The 23,138-nt window shown below is 39.0% G+C and overlaps 1 protein-coding gene across 8 annotated transcripts in view; it reads left to right on the top strand.

Moving 5' to 3' along the window:
- The first annotated feature begins 2,991 nt into the window (after positions 1-2,991).
- The window catches only part of LOC143710589 (UDP-N-acetylglucosamine--peptide N-acetylglucosaminyltransferase 110 kDa subunit), a 33,401-nt gene continuing 13,254 nt past the window's right edge, over positions 2,992-23,138 (top strand). For 2 of the 8 annotated variants that reach the window (XM_077201583.1, XM_077201567.1), the window contains exons 1-10: positions 3,011-3,433; positions 5,223-5,373; positions 13,545-13,788; positions 15,384-15,452; positions 18,672-18,788; positions 18,871-18,950; positions 20,883-21,078; positions 21,593-21,670; positions 22,629-22,769; positions 22,860-22,960. In XM_077201583.1, the coding sequence (XP_077057698.1) occupies positions 3,397-3,433; positions 5,223-5,373; positions 13,545-13,788; positions 15,384-15,452; positions 18,672-18,788; positions 18,871-18,950; positions 20,883-21,078; positions 21,593-21,670; positions 22,629-22,769; positions 22,860-22,960 (1,214 nt within the window). In that variant the 5' untranslated portion in view covers positions 3,011-3,396. Of the gene's footprint in view, positions 3,434-5,192; positions 5,374-13,544; positions 13,789-15,383; positions 15,453-18,671; positions 18,789-18,870; positions 18,951-20,882; positions 21,079-21,592; positions 21,671-22,628; positions 22,770-22,859; positions 22,961-23,138 lie in introns of all 8 variants that reach the window. The other 6 variants (XM_077201575.1, XM_077201560.1, XM_077201610.1 and 3 more) reach the window with 5 other exon arrangements.

The raw sequence follows: 23,138 nt of genomic DNA, 5'->3' as shown, positions 1-23,138 counted from the left end.
GTTTACCTCAAAGCACAATAAAAAGTGGGGGCTTATTAAAAAGTCCAGAACTGAAATAGACATGGTCATTGTTTTATGGGAACATTGAGCTGATACGACCTGAAATATGTGGGTCGCCTGATCTGAGAGAAGATCAAGGCACAACAAATCCTGCTTTCCCAAACTCTGCTTTCACTGAGCTGGTCTGATGGACGACTTATACGAGTGACCCTCTTTCCATTCATGTGTTGCCTAAAATAGCAAGAGGTTGTGTGAAAGCCTGTGGATAAATGACACCGGAGCCTTTAGCGGGAGATCTGACCTGCCTCGGCCATCAGAGCCCGGCTTGCACAAAGATAAAACATGTCAGATACAATTGCCCAAAACACGGCCATGACATCACTCGTGCACAACAGCTTTTCCCAAGGCGAAAGCCAAGCGCAATGACAGGGTAAAGTGGGGCAAACTCACACACTGAACCAACACACTCTGAAGCAGCCTTTCGAGCAATGATGTCAACGTTTTCCCATACAGATCGAGAAGTTAATGAGCCTCACATCACAAGCGCGGGCCTTTAGACACGTCAATCTGTCAGGGAAAGCTGAATTGATTTGGCTATGTTTACTTCCCTTAGCTTTTGGAAGACATGAAGCCTTGTGAACGGCAACACGGGATGACTTGGGCACTGGGTCAACTTACCCACGCAAGATTTATGGGGGCAAAAGCAACATGGTTAGATTGACTGAAAAACGTTTAAAGTAAGCTCTGATTGAATTGACCCTGTGTGCACAAAGCTTTCTGCGCTGCATGTGTGCAGATGAGTGTGTGTGTGCGTGTGTGTGTGTGTGTGTGTGTGTGCGTGGCATGCCCTCTGCTGACTGATGGCATTATTACACTAAAAAAAAAAAAAAAGCTGTTGAACAAACATGTTTTGAGGAAAAAAATTCCACTAAATTAAATTAACATTTTCCAATCTAATTAGTTTGAAAGGATTTGTTGTATGAACTTAAAATCATTTAGTCAAGATTACTAAAAATATTGTGTAATTTCCTAAAGTTTTGGCATTCCTAATAGAGAACATTTTGGGTAACACTTTACAATAAGGTTCATTAGTTAATGTATTACCGTAACTAACATGAACTAACAATGAGCAATACATTTGTTGCAGAATTTATTAATCTTTGTTAATATTAGTTAATGAAAATACAAGCTCATCGTTTGTTCATGTTCACAGTGCATTAACTAATGTTTACAAATACAACCTTTGATTTAATAATGTATTAATGTTGAGATTAATAAGATGAATAAATGCTAAAGAAGTATTGTTGATTCTTATTTCATGTTAACTAGTTAACTAATGAACCGCATTGTAAAGTGTTACCAAATTTTGTCATGTTAACTAAGTTTAAATGTTGTCCTGCAGATAAAATTGCCAACATTATAATTTTATAGCTTAACTCTACAGTTACTTCCAATGAAAGTGAAATACTTTTGTTCAGTTAAATTAAAACCACTTTTTTACATAGTAACAACAAATATTACTTATGTAGGTCCAAGTGTGAGATTTAATGCATATGAGTGCCTAAACGCCATTCTTCTGCATAATGGTTACCACATTATAACAAAAACCGTGTTACTTTAGCTTATTTTAATTAATTAAATTGATCAAGAGGCACTAATTAATTTTTTACATGTGTACAGGCCCTCAGGATTTAACTTTGAGACTGGATTCAAAGAAGTTGAAATTGGTGAATTACCTTTCTTTTTTTAAGACAAGATTTTAAGTTGGCTTTAACATAAAGTTTGTCTTTTGAACTTTTCAATCTATTTATTTCTTCGGGTGGCAGTTGCCACACTGGTAGATCCGCTACAGTTTCTGATTTGTGGAGATATAGAGAGAGAAATCCAAAATATCCTCTGTAAAAACCTTTAACTAGCCTATGTCAATGAAGCATTTTACCTGGCTTTATGTTTAGATTTAGTTCTGAAAATTCAAACAAATTAGTGCATATTTAATCAGATAATGCCTCATTTGCTAATTAAAACATAACATTTCAGAAAACTTGCCTTACAGAATAATTGTATGAGTGTCAAGTGACGCTCATTTAAATAGCGCTTTATACAATAAAGATTGTTTCAAAGCAGCTTTACATTAATAGGCTACACAGGAAAAATAACGATTCAATGATTGCAATGGTGAAGTTCAATTCAGCTGTAAAGCAGCTCCTAAAAGACAAGAGTAAACAGTCTTCATTCAGTTGAAGTCAGTAGAATGTTGATCCATTCCGGTTCAGTAGCTGTGTGAAATTCATCAATTATGAAATGAGTTCAATTTGGCTATAAAGAAGCTCTGCAGAAATCAGTGATGTCATAATCCAGAGTGCAGTCAAATCAACAATATTGCTGAATATTAAAAGGATAGTTAGCCTAAAAAATTAAATTTTGTCTAGATCATTTAAAATCCAGAGCTAGTTGTTCTAAACCTGTATAAATCTTCTGCTAAACACAAAAGAAGACATAACCAAACAGTTGATGGACCCCATTGTTTTACTTTTATAAGCCAAAAGGCCTCATCAACTGTTATAATCCCACGGGGAAGTAAATTAATATATATTATTTAAATGTTTATTTCATTCACATGTAGTATCTTGCTTTAATTCAAACATAGATGGTGTGAGGGAATGTAGTGCAAATAGTTCCCGCCTAAACTGTGTGTTGTTTGCACCCACACCCCTGTTTGAACGCGGCCATATTTAATCTACTGCAATTTTATCTGTAGTGCTGCCCGCGCACTGATACAAGAAGCCAACGAGCAGTACATTTTCAGGGTACAAAAACAGAATTAGAATTGGAAAAGAAAACTGATATAGATGATTAAACATTCATATTTTCCTATATCTGATATATGTACTAACGCAGAATTGTCGATATTTGCTTTCACATGGTTCTGTAGGAATTGCGCGCTATGGCTCTATTTTATTTAATATCCACGCCCCTCCTCCTCGAAAAAGAAGTTCCGGTCACATCCGCCATTTCGGTGGAGAGTGGAAAGCCATTGTTAGCTAAAATTTCCGCCATGGTGAAAGTATCGAACATAAATTCGCCAGTTTAACTAGCCATCTATATTTGAGCTCTTAGACTCATAGGTATATACTATTTGAACAAGTAACGTCGAGAAAAAACGATTCAATACGTTGGCCGTGCGCGTCAGATTCCGTGAATTTGTCCGCGTTCTCCTGTAGTGTGTTAGCCTAGCAGCAGCAAGACCGCCGGCTGTTTACCGAAGATATTCGCCATAATATTCTGAATCTGATTTTAAACATATTAAGTAAATCCGAGACCCTTATATTTTACATCTTATATTAAACCGCGACACTGTCCGCCGCCTCGCAGGATTCGGTGAAGAGTGAAGGAGAGATGGCGAGCTCGGTGGGGAACGTGGCTGATAGCACAGGTAACCATGACAATAACGGCAGTTTTAGCTTTTGTTGATTATAATCTCCCGCTTTTATTCATTTGAAATCTATCTTATTTGTGGCAGGTTTAATAACTCTGTGATACTGACCTCTTTGCATGCGTGTCATGATTAAACTGTCAAGTAGTTTGCCCAGGTAGATTTATGTGCAGATATTAATGGTAGTTATGAACCATTTCAGCAACACTAGTGAAATTTAAGTAGTAGTAACTAACGTTAACCTGGTTACGATGGTGTGAGTCTCTTCCATCTAACAGTTACTGTTTACTTTATGGACGGCTGTTTGTAATATGATCATTTGTTCACTCATAAACCTCAGATAGCCTAATAGTCGATAGTCAGTAGTTGCAGTGTGTGAATCAGGATTGTCCCATTAAGAATCGAAAATGTCTTTTTCATCCCAACACTCAAACTGAGTTTAGAATAAAGGGCCCAATTTACATTATGGAAAATGGAAGAAATTCTAAGATATTTCTAAGAATAAACTATTCTAGTTTAGTGCAGTTACAAGTAATGTTAGGCCTATTTCGTTTTTCACTGTGAAAACCTTTAAATGTGTTACAATATACAACATTAAATGTTAATATTCAGTGTTTAAAATGGCTAATTTCGGTTCCTCTTGTGTATAATTATTTTGTATTCATTTTATGATCCATGATGGATAACGTTACCTCGTTTCCCAGAATGCTTTAATTTTAAATGGAGCCAAACATATAAGAATAACTGCATCATTATAAGATCATGGCCTTGTTTTGTTTTGCTTTTTAGGATTAATGAAATTCCTCAATTTTGTGATTGTGTTGTTGAATTATTATAAACTGCAAGGAAATTCCTCTTTCTGTCCCTCTTTACACTAATGAAATTAGAAAGCCAGTTATTTTACTCTGAATTTAGCCCAACCTACATGTTAATCTGTCTTTTGTACATTCATAATATCACATCATACTCCTTCATAGTCCTCATCTCTGTTTTTCATTTCCATCCCCATTCATTTCTTTTAATCCCTTACATCTGAGTTTAAAATGTATAACTTTTAGTTAAGTCATTAACAATTTTGAAACATTATAAAAATCACTAATTTGAGTTATTTTAGATCATCAGTTGCTGACTTTCTGTGGTAAATATATATTATTTAATTATAATTTGTTTGATGTCAGTGCATCAGAAGTGCTATCATCATTACTGGAACCATCAATGCCAGTTTTAGAGACTTCGCAGTTTTATTCAGTGATGGTTGTTGTTGTTGTTGTTAAAAACACAGCATAAAAATGGTTTCACACTATAGTGTTATTTATAGTGCGGGGCAACAATTAGCCTAATCACGATTAATTTCATCCAAAATAAAAGTTTGTGTTTACATAACATATGTGTGAGTATTGTGTATAATTATTTGTATAAATACACACACATGCATGCATATATTTAAGAAATATTTGCATGTATATGCTGTATATTTATACACAATTTAGATTATATATTAATATATAAAATATTTGTAACAAATTTTTCTTAAATACATGCATGCTCGTGTGTATATATATATATATATAAAATTATACACAGTACACACACACATATTGTTAACTTTTATTTTGGATGCGATTAATCGTTTCACTAGTTATTTTTAATTTTTTTTACAGCATTGTTCTTTTTCTTTTATTATTTTTATTATTTGACCTCATTTTCATTTCTTCTAACATGTTGTTTCCCCCTCCTCTGGGTTGTGTTGGTGCTCCAGAACCAACCAAACGTTTGCTTTCCTTCCAAGGGTTGGCAGAGCTGGCGCACCGGGAGTATCAGTCGGGGGACTTCGAGGCGGCCGAGCGCCACTGCATGCAGTTGTGGAGGCAGGAGCCCGACAACACCGGCGTTCTGCTGCTGCTCTCCTCCATACACTTCCAGTGTCGCAGGCTCGACAGGTGAGATGGGCGTCTGTCACGCTTCACGGTGGCGGTGTGGTGTTCCAGGTCTATTGATTGGGTTTTAATCAATGCCTTATTGCCTCAAAGGGGTCATGAATTTGGAAAATCAAATTGATCACTCATTGTCACTTCAAAGCGTCATCAGCCTCGGGAGGATGCCTCAAGGAATCGGCCCATATGTTTTTAAAGTCCCCTGTGGTGAAAATCAAGTTTATGTGGTGTTTTTCATATGCTTTAAAGACCGGGACACACCAAGCCGCTGGGCAACGTCGGACCGTTTTTGAGCATCGGCCGACGTAGTTTTCCCGGTGTGTTACTCACTGTTGGCTCTAGTCTGACGCCATCGAGCCGGCGGTGAGAGAGAGAACTCTGATTGCCTCTGATCAGCTTAGTGAATGAGTCAGTGCACGAGAATAATAGCAAAACAGTGAGCAAAGAAGTCAAAACGGTACAGATAGAGAAGGCTGGTCTAATGTTACATCATCTTACCTGAGTGTGCCTTGGCAAATATTTCAGTATTAACATGAGCGGAGTGGAATAATGAAAGTGTTTAGAAGGATTGATATTCAAAACGGTAAGCATGCACTGCTTTGTTTATGGTTTCTGTATCTGCAGCCGGCAGCGTCGGTTTCCCTTGTAGTCCTCTCTTTGTGTTCAAGTGCAGCTATTTCCCCCGACGCGAGGCGACAACACAGTCGGCTTTCATCAGCACTAGTTCTCTGGCGTCGGTTTGGTGTGTCCCGGGCTTTACACAGGCCATGTGTAAATTCATAAGTCGACAGCATTGCTGAGTATTTTCTGCTTAAAACTGCAGTGAACCAAAGACAGTCTCAAAAACACGGTTTGAAATCGCTGGTGTTTCTGACGTCACAAACTACCTTGTAACCAATCAGATCAACGTGTGATCGTCAACGAGTGGATCTCTGAGTGAGTGGAGGCGGGGCTCATTTGCATATTCATTAGGGTGTAACGATATTCGAACCGAAGAACCGCGATACAGAACCCACGATTCGAATCGCGATACTCTCATGGCGTACTGAACACGCCCTGCCCCGCCCCCTGCTACCCCGGCCCCCGCCCAGTCCGGCTCATTGGATCTGGAATTTGTACACAACGAATTCAGTTTTGTAGACTAACCACCATTAACACCAAATAGCAAGCTCCGTGTTTTGTTACTTTCGATAATAAGCAAGGTGTAATCTTTAAATTCTAACTATTTGATCAGAAAAATCAAACAATAAATGCCGTTTCGGCGCTCTTTGATGTGGCGTGATAGATCACTGTACTAGCTCCTCATTAAACGCGATCATCTCTTCCTCAGTTACAGAATAAACATGAATGGACACCTGAAGGTATGGTGAAAAATACAGTATACTTACTGAAAGGCATCATAGCTCGTGTAATCGCTCAATCAGTGTTTCAGCAGCGTAAAGACGACAATAAAACTGCATAGCTTGTCACTAGCATTATATTTATCTCAACAGGCAAGTGATTCAGTGTCCACAACTTGTTGGTTCCTAGAGAAATGAACTCATGCACTATATTATCCTATAAATTATATTTTACTTAACCTGTTAATTATATCTTGATTATTTAAAGTACGTTTAAAATATCTTTCATGAAAATGACAGCAACTGTGTAAATAAATTTATTTCAAAAACAAATTAGAGTAAAGTTAATGCAAAAACTGCCTTATGTTCAGTTTACATGTTTTCATACAATGTGTTGGGTGTTGATTATCTAAAAAATGAATAGCATCTGAATTTAGGCTCTGTTGTTAACCTTTAATGTTATAGTAATGTGCGGCTCCCTTCATAGTAGTGCTGCCACTAACGACTAATTTTCTAACGACTAATCTTTCGACTAATTTTTCGATTAGTCGACTAATCTAAACGACTAATTTTAAAAAAAAAATCAAGTGTTTGTTATTTCATTGTGTCCATTTAATTTTGAACTCAACTGAAGGGCCAAAACATAAAATGTCACCTGTTCAAAAACATTATGTATTAACAATCAAAGCATTAACTATCTGCATTTCCATTATGCTATACCATATTAGTCAGAGTCCTAATCTAATCCTCTATTAACAAACATGTATGTATTAATTAAATTAGCTCTTTGTTCATCTATGCTGTTAAATAAATTTTTATTAGCTTACTGTAAATTTTTTATGTACATTTCTGAAATGCATAACTGATAACATCACTCTGAATTGTAAAGTAGATGCAATACATGCATTTTCTGATATTGTGAACAGCGCTACACAAATAAATTGGAATTGAAAGAGTCTAGCCCACTACGCATAGCTCTGCCTAATAATGAGTCGCGCTGAAAGCAGGCAGGCAGATATGCAGCTCGCGTTTACACTTGCGTGCATGGCGGGCCCGTGCCGCGGTTTGCGTGAATGTGAAAATAACACGGACTCAGGTGCGCACTTGTTCAGGAAGTAAAGTAACCTGCGCATGCGTTTTAGCTTATTATGATGTATTTAGTTAAAAAAACATATGTAAGGGATGATAGTGTTGATGATTTACCTTGGATACGAGCGAGAGTGAGCCTGCAGTGTATTCGTGCTTTGCGCGTGGAATCAGGGCAACACATTTGGAAATCCATTGTCTCCTCAAAAGAGTCCGTTTGAAAAACACAATACTGACCCGCGTTCTGTTTTCTATCATGCGCCGTGCACGTTTGCGATGGCATAATATGCACGCAAACGCACCAGTGTTCGATAGAATTAAGTTGAGTGTGAAACAGACCAACGCTGCGGGGGGCGCCGGGAACAATCGCGCTCGGACCGCAGCAAACGAGCCCACTTTGAAAGCACCGTCACCTGCCTCCGCAATTTTTCATATCAAAGCAGTGAAGGCGGGGCGGGAACGTGAAGGAAGAGGATAGCAGATTAACCAGCAGGGCGCGCACGGCGCACAGACTGCTGTGTGGAGGTGAATTAAAGTCAGCCGTTTGAGACGGGAGACCAAAAATAAATAGGCGGTCAATAGTAAAACGACACGTCGACTAAAAAAATTGCCGTCGACTAATTTGCATGGTCGATTACGTCGACTAAGTCGACTAATCGCGGCAGCACTACTTCATAGTTTACAGCATTAGCAGATTTTTAATCCTTGTAAAATGTTTAATTGTAATTGAGTTAATTTAAAGACAAAGACACAATTTTTTTCATTAAACCACTGTTTAAATTTTTTTTTTAGCTTTCTAAACCGAACCGAGACGTCAAAACCGTGGGAAAACGGAACCGTCAGTTTTGTGTATCGTTACACCCCTAATATTCATAGAACCGCGGATACTAAATGAGGCAAGGGTGTCGAGTTACATTCAAGATATTTCAAGGCATGAAGACATTTTTTTTTTCCAAGGAAAAACTTTTAAATATATAATTTGGGTGATCAGAGATGAGTTTTAAGGGATACAAGTATTGACTACTGAAATATGTGAGATATTTAAATTACAAATTTAAAACCTACATTAAAAAATTATTTTGACAGATGTGATGGCAGAGGAGAATCTATACATGTGTCAGGTTTACCAACAGGAAAGATTTGGATACGATACGCCTGTGTTTCCTCGCTCATCACTCCTCGTTCCTCGCGGTGCAGTCGAGTGTTGAGATTACCTTCCGGTTGGCGGATTTCTATCGGTTTCTAAAGGCTGGAGGAGCGAGGAAACGAGGAAGCATTTGATTGAGTATTGAGAAGCATCCCTTGTTCTTGGGGTTTTTGCACACATTATTCCAAAGAAGTTGTCTTTGTAATTTCGTATCAAAATTAAACAAACTCCTCTGCCTTTGAAACAACTTTCCTTATCTCTGATTTACTTGGGAATGCGTCACATTACCGAAGCAAAATGAATTGCAGAAAATTTGTACAAGGGTATGAGAAACGAATTCACTCAAACTCAATGGGGTCCATCAACTGTTTGGTTACCCATAATCTTCAGAATATCTTTATTTATGTTCAGCAGAAGAAAGAAACGCACACAGGTTTGGGACATCTTGAGGGTGAGTAAATGATGACAGAATGTTTGGCTGAGCTGTTCTTTCAGCAGAGACTCGCTTGATGTCAGCACTTGCAATAAAGCATCTCATGTTTTCCTGCTTGGTCATCTTTTCCGCAGCGGCTCAGTCTGTGTCCTCGCTGTTTTCCGTAGGCATTTTGTTCTTAGAAATGTGTTATTCTCTACTGTAGAGCATTGTGACTGACGGGCATGAGTTGCAGATGACAATAGCCAATAATCAGATTCGTTATCGATTACCAGTGCTTTCTAGTGGAGGAACAGATCACAAAAATCACGGTATGGATCATTTATGATTTTTGAGCCACGTATCGGATCAGCAATTAAAACTTTGTATAACTTTGCTTTTCAGCCTAACTGATAAAGATCACGCATTATTTAAAGGTCCCACATTATTGGAGTTTTATTTTATGTTTTGATGTCCTTAAGAATACATATTTGCGGATTTAAGTACCAACAACCATCCCAATATATTTTTACAGCTCCTTTCTCTGGAGCTCTGCTAACAACAGGTCGATTTTGTGATTTCTAATTATTATTCATGAGACGCTCTCTAATTGGCCTGTTGTGTTCTGAGTGACGCACGGCCAGGCCAATCACAGGTAACTCGGGTCGTGTATGCTGTAGCCTGCTGTGGCTTGGTGATGCTCAGGTAAATAAAACACTAATGATGGACATTGCTGAGGGAAATGTTATCCGACCTTATATGTTTGAGCCGGAGTCAGACCCCGAATCGACGACAGGAGACAACACACCACCTCCTCAAAAACATGCTTACAGGAGGATGTTTCAGAATGGTAATTAATGTTTTTTTTTTTACTTTCGGCGTTATTGTAAAAGTATTATAATCACATCAATGTTGCACGCAGAATTAACGTTAACGCTAATTTAAACTATTTGTAAACAAATTCAGAATTTCTTTTGACCAAATTCTATATAAATGTCAATATCATGTACATTAATAGCTAGTTATACACTGAGTTTGAAACGCTTAAGTGCTTTATAATATATAACGTTAGCAGACACAGAATGGAGTAAGCTACGTAACTTTTGCTTTCCTACTGATACAGTAAGTTGATGTGCTACAATTTCTTTTACAATGTTACTTTTTTTTTTTTTATAATGCCATGTCCGTCCCACAGCATAACAAAAAACACAGAGACTGTGTGAACTCAATCTCACCGTCTTCTACTCAATAAAAACAGGGTCGGTGTTTGTAACTTAGGAAAACAAACAACATAATGTTATTTTGTCTTGTTTTCAACAGATATTCTGTCAAAGCTTGTGGCAACCTTAGACTGTACAAAACAACACTTCAACATCAACTTAGCAACATATCCGCTTAAAAACTATAATTTCAGATTATGCTGGCTCCATAATATAACATATTGTGTTAGAAGTTTTCTTGCGTGTTGTGAATTTGAGGTCGGACTGCAGCATCTTTGATAACCCGGCATTGAACTGTTCCTGATTGACGAAGCAGTCTCTTGTGAAATGTGCAGAACAGACGGTTAAGGTCGAACTAAATTGCTCTGTTATTTCCGAATAAATTAACAGTATCCACTGGTCTCTTATATTAATGCTGTTCGGAAGCCTGTGCAATGATGTAGTTTCCTGACATCCATCGACTGAACAGCGTTTTCTCGACATGTTACCATGTTGTTGTTGCTCAGCAACGGCAAGGACGCGATGATGTCTGGTGATTGGTTAAAGGAGTGAGGGATTGTGGGCAGTGTTCGGGAGGAGACTGAAGGCGGTGACTGAGTAGTTCTGTCACAGCGGCTCGTGAAAAGGCACAGCTATTTTTGTCCAGGCTGTGTGCGTGTGTCTATGGATTGAATGGTTTGAAACTCATATGGTAGTTACACAGCCCCTAGACCTCTGTTATCATGAATAAAGCCAGGAAATTTCAGTTTTCACAATATAAAAACAAGCGAGTAATAAAATACGAACAAATACACAAATTACATCAGAGATGAATACTAAATGACAAAGTTACAAAGTCTAATAGTATTCAGGTACAGAAATTAATAATTAAGCCTAAATGTAAAATAACACTTTGTTCACTGTAGAAAATAAATATAATTTCATATTTGTTAAAGATGCATTTTGTTGTTTTATTAATATTAATGACACAGACAACAGTAGGAATATTAGGCTGCTGTCATTTTAAGAACCAACTGCATGAACCGAAAAAACTGACAAACATCCGGTTTCTTTCTCAACTGTTCACTTATTACATAACCGAGAGAATACTTGCCGAGACGGCATTTAGGCATATTTGGTGTTTATTTGTCCGTTCAAGGGCAAGGAAACGCGAAAGAGGAATCAATTCGGTGTTCAAGCTCGCTCTCTCTCTCTCTTTCTCTCTCTCCCCCTCCTTCTACGGTTACATTGGCAAGACATAACGCATCCAAATAATAAACTTTCACTCTATGACGATTAAATTTAGCCGTTCAAATCCGTGCCGAGCCGCGGGGCAACTGATCCGTACGGATCAACTGCGATCCGTTCCACCCCTATTACTTTTATTATCAATTTTAATGAACAGTTGTTGCAGCCCTTATAATTTGACAATTCAAACACGTTTTCTTTTCTATGGCTTGCTGTCAGTTTCCACAGACAGTAATTATGATCCATCCACACTGTTCAATGAATGGAAAGCACACTTGCAGTAGAAACAAGTAGGGCTGGGCGATATGGAGCAAAAAATATATCTCGATATATTTTGCTATATCTCGATATACGATATATATCTCTATCTTTACAGGACAAATAACCCCCCAAAAACTACTGCAAAAACAAATATGCCAAAATACCACAGTCTTTTTTTTTTAAGTACAAAGAGGTAGGCAGTTCATGTATGAACAAAGTGCTTCTGCGACATTTAAAAAAAAAAATCCCTGTATACAAAAATAATAATTTAACTGTAAAATAAAGAAAGAAATAATACATATTGTCTTCTTTTCATTCAAAAATGAAACAACCTAAGGTAGGCAGTGCATATAGGAACAAAGTGCTTCTGCGCTTTTTCCATGTTGAATGAGACAACACGCAAGCAGTGTTGACAACTATTTTCAAAAGAAAGTAGCTAACGCCTTCCTTAAAAGTTAAATGTCGCTAGATAACGTCATATGCCAATTAGCATAGTCATGACGTCATCGCGTCGTTCTGCCTGCCTAATGTGTTTTCTCTCTAAATTCATGCTGACATTGTGTATTTAAACATAATATAATATGATATAATATAATATGGCCGAATGTCCAATAAAGCTGTTCTCATTTCCTATATTATTTTTGTCAGACAATAGAACAAGTAGCTATGATAGTGAATGACTACATTTTTTTATATGTGTAACTGAATTGAGAGAGTTCGAAAGAAAGGAAATTAAAAAGGTCAAACAAAACTTTAAATATAAAACAAAAGAGAAGCAGATAAGTGACAAGTCCGTGGAGAAACAAAAAAACTGGCGCGCGCTCAACACATGAATGTGCTGCTGCTCGTCTCAGCCATTCACTGAACAAGGTAGACGCAGCTAGAGAGAGTGACGATAGGGAGAAAGCAAGAGCTCGCGCTTGCAGAACAGCACTGGCAACATCTGGAGATTACTGGGGTTTGTCTAAAAAGTAGCTAGATTTGTCACTAGTCGCCTTTTTTTAAATTTTTTTTTTATGTTGCTAAAGGGGTCTGAAAAGTCGCTAAAATAGCGACAAAGGCGCTAAGTTGGCAACAGTGCACGCGAGGGGAGGGGGAACAAAAGCAAGGAGGCGGGGGCGAGCACAGCACAGAGAAGGCAAACAAGCAAAGTGGCGAAATCAGAGTTAAATATAAACAATATATCGATATATACGATATGTCAAAATCCATATCGTGTTTAAAAAATATCTCGATATATTTGAAATATCGAGATATCGCCCACCCCTAGAAACAAGTGGGCAGCTCTGTGAAAAAAAAAAAGGTTCAAAATCTGAAAATATGAGACCGTTTCCGAAGGTATAACATTTAAAGATAGCTGTAATTGGATAGCATGTCCAGAAATAACCTGGACTGTTTCTTTATGAGAACAGCACAGGGAATGCGTTTGTTGAATAAACGGGAACATGTCCATCTCATCCTCTTAATTTTGGTTGTGTCTGCAGGTCGGCCCACTTCAGCACACTGGCCATCAAGCAGAACCCCATGCTGGCTGAGGCTTACTCTAACCTGGGCAATGTGTACAAGGAGCGGGGCCAACTACAGGAGGCCATCGAGCACTACCGCCACGCGCTCCGCCTCAAACCCGACTTCATCGACGGATACATCAACCTGGCAGCAGCGCTGGTGGCAGCAGGAGACATGGAGGGAGCCGTTCAAGCCTACGTCTCCGCTCTCCAGTACAACCCTGTGAGTTCAGCCTTCAATCTGACATTTCATCTAATACTCAACCATATTATTGATCTGCCTGCATTATCGCTGTACAAGGAGATGACTAATACAGCATCAGACATAAGTATTAGGGGTGTATCGATTCACGTATTCGTATCGGTGTATCGATACACGTATTTCGGTTCGGTACGCATTACAAACCAAATGATTCATTGGACCATTTCTCCTGCTGGTGCGATTAAAATTTGGTTAGCAGTTGCGCTGGCGTGACCACAACTTTGCCCAACGTCAAATGGCAAATGGAATTTATAACGTAAAAAAAAAAAGTATTTAAAAATATATATATTTTTTAATAAATATGTATTTTTTAAATCAAGGAAATTTCTCTGGCATTTCTTTCTTTTTGCGTTATTGGAAACGTACCGAACCGAGACACCACTGTGTCGTATCGAACCGAACCATGAATTTTGTGAACCGTTACACCCCTAATAAGTATGCATCATATAGTACATGCATAAACATATACACACAGAAATATACAGTAACAAAACGGCAGAACACGAAACAGAGGAGGGTTGGAAATACTATATGAAAAGATTTGAATGAGGATATAGTAGAAGTGTCACAAAGAGTTTTCCAGATTGATATCCAGAGTTTCGGAGTTACAGCACTGAATGATCCAACACCCATTGTTGAAAGACGAAAACAAGGTACAGTAAGCAGTTTTAAGTCAGATCACCGGAAGTCCATGAAGACATTTAAATTTAACAAGATATCTTCATACTGAATGCAGACAGGAACAGGTAACCAGTGTAGACTATAGAGCATATATCTCATTCAAGAATGGGTCATTGAATCTTTGACTCAGCCCATTTGTTCAAAATTATTCCGTAATGAAACACGGTTGAGTGTTGCTGTGAGATGCGCTGTGGTTCTGCTGTGATCTTTGTGTGGAACTTAACTACTAGTTTATTGATTTGTTGAATGAAATCAGTGTCACATTTTCAATCGTGATGGTATTCAGGAAAACAGCACTCTTAGTCGTGTGATGTAGCTTAACTATATCATAAGTTATAAATATAAAAACTCCAAGCTTTGAATTGTTACCGCAGTATGTTTGCTGAGTGTCTTTGTGAGCTGTGCTCGTTTGTTTCGATTTCTCCTCGAGAGGCTGTACGAGCCTCAACAGCATCAGTACCGTCAGTACATTGTACTTTATATGCGACCCTGTACCACAAAACCAGTCACATGGGGCAATTTTTTTATATTGAGATTTATACATGACCTGAAAGCTGAACAATTGGGCAATATTTGGCCGAGATACAACGATTTGAAAATCTGGAACCTGAGGGTGCAAAAAAAAATCTAAACATTGAGAAAATCTCCTTTAAAGTTGTGCATGTGTGTTCGCGATTGTCCTGCATTCACTCACAAAAACAAATGTTTTATACATTTACGGTAGGAAATTTACAAAATATCTTCATGGAACATGATCTTTACTTAATATCCTAATGTTTTTTGGCATAAAAGAAAATATTATATATCGCCCAGCCCTAGTGTGTTTTGTATGCATTAGGTATTTGCTGATATTATCTTTCTCTCTTTCATCGCAGGATCTGTATTGTGTGCGCAGTGACTTGGGTAACCTGCTTAAGGCGCTTGGGCGTCTGGAAGAGGCAAAGGTATGTCTAAATATGTCGACCCTTGCACGTTTACATAATGATTTCTTTTGTTTTTTTAGTATAAACTCATAGCTCTAGATCATGACCCCCTGTCAGACACCTAGCCATTCTTGTACTTTGGGAGTGAGTGTTGAGCTTCTTCCCCCCCCCCCACACACACACCAGTAAGTGCCTGTCAGCACACTTAAGAGCGTGCTGCTCCTTTTATGTCCCCACGTCAGCACTCTTTACCATCATACAGGTCTAGCCCCACTAGATCAGCAGAGTGAACCAAGACCACCTGCATCTCACCTAACTAGTCAAAAACAATCTTTTTTTTTCTTCTTTTAAAAAAAAATTTAACAAGACCCCTTTACCCTCTTCTCACTTACTTTTTTGTTTTGTTGTGTTCCTCATTTTGGATGGCTAGATTAGAGACACGCCCCCTCTTCTTTTTGCCCTCTCTCACTCCAACTCTTCTCTCAGTCTAAACACTTCTTCATCCTGGCCCCAGCCAGCCCTCGCTCACCCCCACACACAAAGGAAGAAAGGCTGGGCTATTCTGTGTCTTACCAAACCGGGGCTCTTAAAACACATGCTGCAGTTTTGGCATGCTTTTTCTTCTTCCCTGTAGTTTCTCGGAGGGATTTCGCTGGCTCGGTCTTTGGGGGGCAAATAAATGGACTGATGAAGGTAGTGGTATTTGCTGTGCAAAAAATAAGATGGCTTCTAACCCGTAACCATGTAATTCTGTTAATTTAGGTTATTCAAAATCATTAACCGCCTTCAAAAGTGTAAGAGACTAAGCTTGGATTTGGATTTGCTTCTCCAGCTTTACAAGGCCCTAGTAAACGCCTTCTTTGAGGCAGCGTGGCCGTTAATGATTTCGGTGGGTCTTTGGGAGCTTAACATGATGTTGTAGAGAGAGTTCTCCTTCTGATGGTTTGAAGCCCTCTTATTTGGTGCCCAGGGGTGCGGAGTGGGGAAGAGTACGAGGGCGCCAGCGGCCCCCCAATTGCTCTGTCGCTCCTAACCCCGCGCGCTCGCTTAGGGCCCGTGGAGTGTGCGCGCGTCGAACTGTCTGTCTGACCCCTCAGTCGAGCCAAAAGCTGCTTCTCAAGGCCTTCACAGTGAAATTTGACCAGAGCGTCTATATTTCGGCCTGTTTTCCCTCAGTTCGACTTCACATCCCCCTGTTTTTCTCCTTTGAAATATGGCTAACTGGGTTCGGGAGGGTTTATGTGTTCCCAACACTGTGTATCAGCCCTGGGCTGTGCCAGGCAGACAGATCGCTATTTGCACTCCACTGCACGCGTCAGACACCATGATAGAGAGAGAGAATTTTACACGCGCGACACAAGCGTTGACCTCTTTATTTCAGAGCTGTGGAGGCTTCTAGATGAGTATGAAGTCCTTAAACACCAAGGCTTTTTTCCCCCCTTAACCATTGGCCAGGAGTCAAGAAAGCAGGAAAGGATAAAGGTATTAAACCATGTAAACAAAGAATACAGAAAAGGAAACATATCTTTGATTACATTTCTTCCCCCTTGTATGGTCTGATTTATTAATAATATTCCCAGAGCAATGTGATCAGTTCATTTGGGTAAGATCAAGCCAGTTCGCCTTCCTCTTTTACCTGTATTTGAAAATGTGGAACGGTTATGAAAAGTTTGAGTCTGTGTGTAAATCTCAACTCAGAGCCTTTCTTCACTCCCTTGCGAACATATTCCTGTTTGTAAAAAATGTAAAACCCTTTTCATTGCATGGGTTTTTAAACTGATGTTAGGTCATTTTATATTTCTTTTTCTCCTTTTTTCGTTTTTTTGTCTTACTTGTTTTGCTTTGTCAATACAAGTTTTGATATCGATATGAAATGTCAAACTTTTACTAACGCTCTTGTTTTCTTATTTTGTCTCTTTTGGTTTTCCACCACTGATATTGTTATTTAGAAGGTTTCAGGTGGGTGACAGTATTCCTGCGTAGGTGCGGTCCGGTGGACAGGAACACTAGGACTATCAGTCTTCTCCTCTTCCAGCTGTGGCCGCCCCCCCCCAGACAAAGTCCAAAAATATGGTAACGGGTTTGTAACAAAACAGAAAGAAAAATGCCTGATCCAATGCCTGAGTTCTTCTGTCTTGTGGCTTCCTTTGAAGAAGAACAAAAAAACAAGGAAAAACAAAACCATAGTATTGGTAACAAAACCCAAGTTTTATTAGCAAAGAAAAATGATTGGATGCTGTATGCAAAAACAAAAAGCACAGTAAGAACCCTCTAACTCTCTTACTTGTTGATATTTTTTTCCTGTTCATTTTTGGATTATGATTTATTTTTTCTCCTTTATTTGGAGTTGCAGATGATGCGCTGTGAGTCTGCAGCGGCGCAAGGGCTGCGCAGCGACAAAACCGCGACCAAAACGCGCGCGCTTGAACCGCACTTTCCCCTTCCCTCGACCCCCGGCTTGCGGGTTGCAGACCTGCACGCCCTTTTCCTGCTAGCATGGCACCCAGTGGCTACACAGCCCTAAACATGGCTCTATTGGCATAGTGCTAACTCTCACATGAATATCTCCTTAGGATATGAATGGATTTGGCCGTGGGAAACGAACGCTAGTCGAATGCCTCAAAGGGTAGAGAGTTTCATAGTTTTGTGTGCCAGTCTGGTTGGGAGTGGGATCGCTCCAGGTCTGCAGTCTTCACCCTGAGCTGGCGTTAGCGCAGGCGAATGCGGGCGCTAGCGGAAACTGCGTAAGCGGCAATCTCAGTGCGGGTTGCCCGCGTGGCTTTGTGCGCTTGCATTACAGGGACCTCCACCTGCACACCGCACTTGCATTTAAGGTTGTGGGAATTTACTGAGGTCGTGTAAGGTCAATTATCTAAAGCTGTCGTCTTAACACTTAATTTGTTTTTTGTCAGATAAAGTTAATTTGAAACTGCGTAACTGAAGAATGTAAGTCTGAGTGTAGGTGTTGGTTGGATTTGCGCAGCGTAGGAAAAGTGTGCAGCTTAGCGCGGCAGATTTCGCGCACGCGAGCCCATGCTGCAGACTCACTTTTTGCTTTTTGTGAGAATAGATACTAACACTATTTCTGTCTGCCCTTTTTGTTTTTTCTTCCTTTTTATTTGATGTTTTGGTTTATTTTCTTTTACCCCCTCCCCTGTCTACTCTCCGTTCTTCTCTCTACCTCCTTTTCCTCCTGTTTTTTTTTTCTTCTTTTTTTTTTTTACTGTTAACCTGTTCAAGGCTTGTTACCTGAAAGCAATTGAAACTCAGCCAAACTTCGCCGTGGCCTGGAGTAACCTGGGCTGCGTGTTCAACGCCCAGGGAGAGATCTGGCTGGCTATTCATCATTTTGAGAAGGTTTGTTGTGTATGACAATCCCACTTTGGTAAATGATATGAATGAACGCAATGTTCACATGGGCTGTTCTATGGGTTTACAGGCAGTGACCTTGGACCCAAACTTTTTGGATGCTTACATCAACTTGGGCAACGTTCTGAAAGAGGCTCGTATCTTTGACAGGTAAACAGTCATTTCTTCTGTCATTACAGTCCTGGAAAACCCTTGAAAACAGCCATATTCATGCAAAGTTGTAGGGCTGGGCGATATGGCCTAAAAAAAAATCCCCGATTTTTTCACAAAAAATCCGATTTACGATTTAAATCGATTTTTTTTTCTCTCCCTACTTAAAATCAATCTGCAAATGACAAATAAATTGTTCAAAACAAGTTTTAACTTTATTTTGTTTTAATATTCCCTTATGGGATTCGATCTGGATTTAATTACAATCAGAAACAACAAGCCAAAAAGACAAGAGGACAGGCCCTGTCTTTGAAAACATTGAAAATGTAACAAAATAAAATGGGTGGATTGGAATTGGGGATGTGTAAAAAACAAAAAACTTGCATCACAATAAGTGTGTTGTGATTGTCAAATTATTTGGTAACTAAACAATTTTATTAAGTTAATTATGACAGGCACAATGACTGGTATGCTAGTGTTTTTAATATTGCTTAACACAAATTTCACAATTTCAATTCAATTCTTGTGAATTGATTCTGATCTTGATTCAATATAAATTCGTTTGGATAAATATTAGGTATGGTAGATACGTTAATGTGTTGTTAATTGTTCTCAAAAAAAATTCACCTAATGCTGTAAACAGAGAGCCCTGTCAGCTGGTATTATTAAAGGTTAAAACTAACTCAAATTAAATATAATGCGTTTTTTATAATAACAACGTTATACTATTTTAATGATATAGGTAAAAATACAATGAATGTGTAATATAGTTATCATATTTAGCAAAATACTCCTCTCTATAGCAATTATTTTAAGTCCACATGCGTGCTATGGGTCATTAAAAGGGATTCCTGAGGTAAACATCTCGGTAAGTTGGTAGTAAAGAGTAACAGATGATCCGTTCACGTGCCGCTTGAACTGAGATCTGTCAGCGTTCTCTCACGTCACATTTACAAGCGCCAAAACGGTGTTTATTGTTTGAATTTCGTAATAAAATTGACAGAATCTGAGAGCTGAGAATCTGTTTCATATCAATAGTAATCTGCTCTGTCTTGTCTGTCGGTGTCAGTGTCCTCTTTGCTTCGCGATTTTTCTCTGCATGAGAAAAGGGATGTGTGGCGTGAGAGCGTGTAAAAAGTGACAAAATTGCGTCTCTCACAGTGAACTCGTGAGAGTTGGCGGCCCTGCAGATTCAGTTGTAAATGTTTTCGGCGGGTGTGCCTCTGCTGCTACGGTCTTGTTCATTTGCCATGTTGTTTGTGTATCTCTATCATGGCAAGCGCTGAGCCCGGTCGGAACTACGGGAACCCAGAGGGGAGCGTCGGCGGTTGTTAAAGAGAAAACCGATTTTCATTCAAAAAAATCGGCGTAAACTACACATTCGAGTTAATCGATAAAATCGATTTATCGCCCAGCCCTACAAAGTTGCTTGAATTATTGAAAGACAATATATGTGAAATTAGTGTTTAATTTTATTGATAAAACAATCTTTTCACGCAAAATTAATGCTGCAGCGCATCTGATATAGATATAGAGTCATTCTGCATGCCTGTGAGCATGATATTTCTAATATAAATATCCAAGTATATGATACAGCTTAAATTATTCAGTTCAATCATATTCATGAAAAAAAAATCAGTTTAAATAAGAAAAGTGATATCTTTGTCATTGTATCCTTTCAATTATTGAAGTTTCCACAGTCATTGCATGTGCTGCACTTTATTTATACCATTTTGTTTTATTGTTATATTTTTATTTATCTGTTTACCTTTTTTTTTTAGAATTTGAAGGTAATAAAAATATTGTTTGCTTGGTGAGATCTCTGATTGTATTCCTTGAAAGTCCTGGAATTTGGTTTTACAGTATGTGTACGAACCCTGAGTTGTCCTCAGCCTTTTTCAGCCAATCTGATTGATATATTTTCCCCCACAGAGCTGTTGCTGGTTATCTGCGTGCCCTCAGCCTGAGCCCGAACCATGCAGTTGTTCATGGAAACCTGGCTTGTGTGTACTACGAGCAGGGTTTGATCGACCTGGCCATCGACACCTACCGTCGTGCCATTGAGCTGCAGCCACACTTTCCTGACGCATACTGCAATCTCGCTAATGCACTGAAGGAGAAGGGCAATGTAAGAACCTGCGTTTGTGTCATGTGTCCCTGATAGTGGTGCAACGGATCACAAAATTCACGGTTCAAATCATTTACGGTTTTTGAGCCACGGATCGGATCTTTTTTCGGATCAGCAAAAGAAAAAAATATATATTGGGGATGCACCGATATCGCTTTTTCCAGAACGAGTACGAATAAAGTAATCAAATGTGAAAAAAACACTGCATATTCATTACTGCATAGATTAAATATAGATGGATCTTTTTGTAAAGTTACAAAAGGCCGCCTATTTAGTCAAGAGCTGTGAGTTATTTCTTTGTCGTTTTTTTGATTAATATTATAACACAGCATCAGGTTTATGCATATTTATATATATATATATATATATTAGTGCTGCACGATTAATCATATCGCAATGTCAAGACTATGCGATTATATGACGCTAAATGCTCCGATTTTATGAAATAAATAAATGCATGTGTGGACATGACAACCCATTCTCTCTGAGAGCTGTTTTCACATTTTCTACACAGCTAATAAAAAGAAGACCAGTCAGTTTCAGTTTAGGCAGTGGCTCGTGTGGTCGCTCCGTGAGTTTCTCCGTTGAACAGGTGAAGATATTATAGGCCTGATATTATATGACATCCGACTGACTACAAACTTTCCACTGACGTCTGTTAAAAAGTGATGCGGTTGACCAGGTCGCACACTTCTGTGCCGCTGCGCTCTCAATCCACTGCGTGTTTTTCTCTTATCAGCCCACGCACCGGCCGTTACTATATATTTAGTTTAATATTCCACTAATTGGATACATTTACTTCATAGACAGCTTTCTTTTTAGCCGCATTATAATCTCTGTTGTTAGTGTTCTTTGTTTTGGCACAAACACTGTGCACATGCTGCCTGGTATCAAAGCATTTTTATGAGTACAAGTACTTGAGCTCAGTATCGGGCCCGATACCAGTATCCAATACTGAGCTCCCTAATATATATATATATATACTAACCTAACTGATAAGCAGAGATGAATACTAAATAACAAAATTACAAAGTCTAACAGTAGTATTCAAGTACAGAAATTAATAATTAAGCCTGAATGTAAAATAACACTATTTGTTCACTGTAGAAATTAAATAGTTGCATCTATTATAAAGCTTTGTTTTGTTGTTTTATTAACATTAATGACACAGACAACAGTAGGAATATTAGGCTTCTGTCACTTTAAGACCGACTGCACGGACCGAAAAAACTGACAAACATCCGGTTACTTTCTCAACTGTTCACTTATGACATAACCGAGAGAATACTTGCTGAGACGGCATTAAGATGGGTACTTTGACATATTTTTGTGTTTGTGTCTGTTCAAAGGGAAGGAAACACAAAAGAGTAATCAGTTCGCTGTCTGAAACATTTGAACACGAGCGAATCAGCTTGAACCCGTTGCAAAAATGATTGTCCTCTCGCAAAATGCTCAAATGTGTGGATTTGCCCTGAAAATTTGCAGAACAGCGGTAAATGAACGGTCCAGTACCTTTAAAGTCAAGCGCTAACTTGCACATTTCCTGTTAGGTTTCTGAAGCTGAGGAGTGTTACAACACTGCTCTGCGTCTGTGCCCGACTCATGCGGACTCCCTGAACAATCTGGCCAACATCAAGCGTGAGCAAGGCAACATCGAGGATGCTGTGCAGCTCTACAGGAAAGCACTGGAGGTGAAGTCCACTGAAAACACATCTGTTATTATGTGTGTTTAAAAAAGTGATCGATTTTTGAATCATGTCTTGGTTTTCTTTGTTGTAAAGGTTTTCCCTGAATTTGCCGCTGCCCATTCAAACCTGGCCAGTGTCCTGCAGCAGCAGGGGAAACTTCAGGAGGCCCTCATGCACTATAAGGAGGCCATCAGGCATGTTCTTGTGTCTAGATGTACTCATATGTTGTTTAGTATAGAGGGTTTGCAGTGACGTCACTCTCTCAGCCGGACTGAGTGGCAGAAGAGCTGCTGCGTGAAACTGCGAGTTAACACCAGTTAAACAGTTCTGTCAATACGTTAATATATGAGCCTATTATGATAATGCTGTAAA

Source organism: Siphateles boraxobius, unplaced genomic scaffold, assembly GCF_051911475.1.
Source record: "Siphateles boraxobius isolate OS27281-9 unplaced genomic scaffold, OSU_SipBor_1 117, whole genome shotgun sequence".
NCBI lineage: Eukaryota > Metazoa > Chordata > Actinopteri > Cypriniformes > Leuciscidae > Siphateles > Siphateles boraxobius.
Note: the sequence above shows the minus strand (reverse complement) of the source record. Positions and strands in the feature narration are given on the sequence as shown.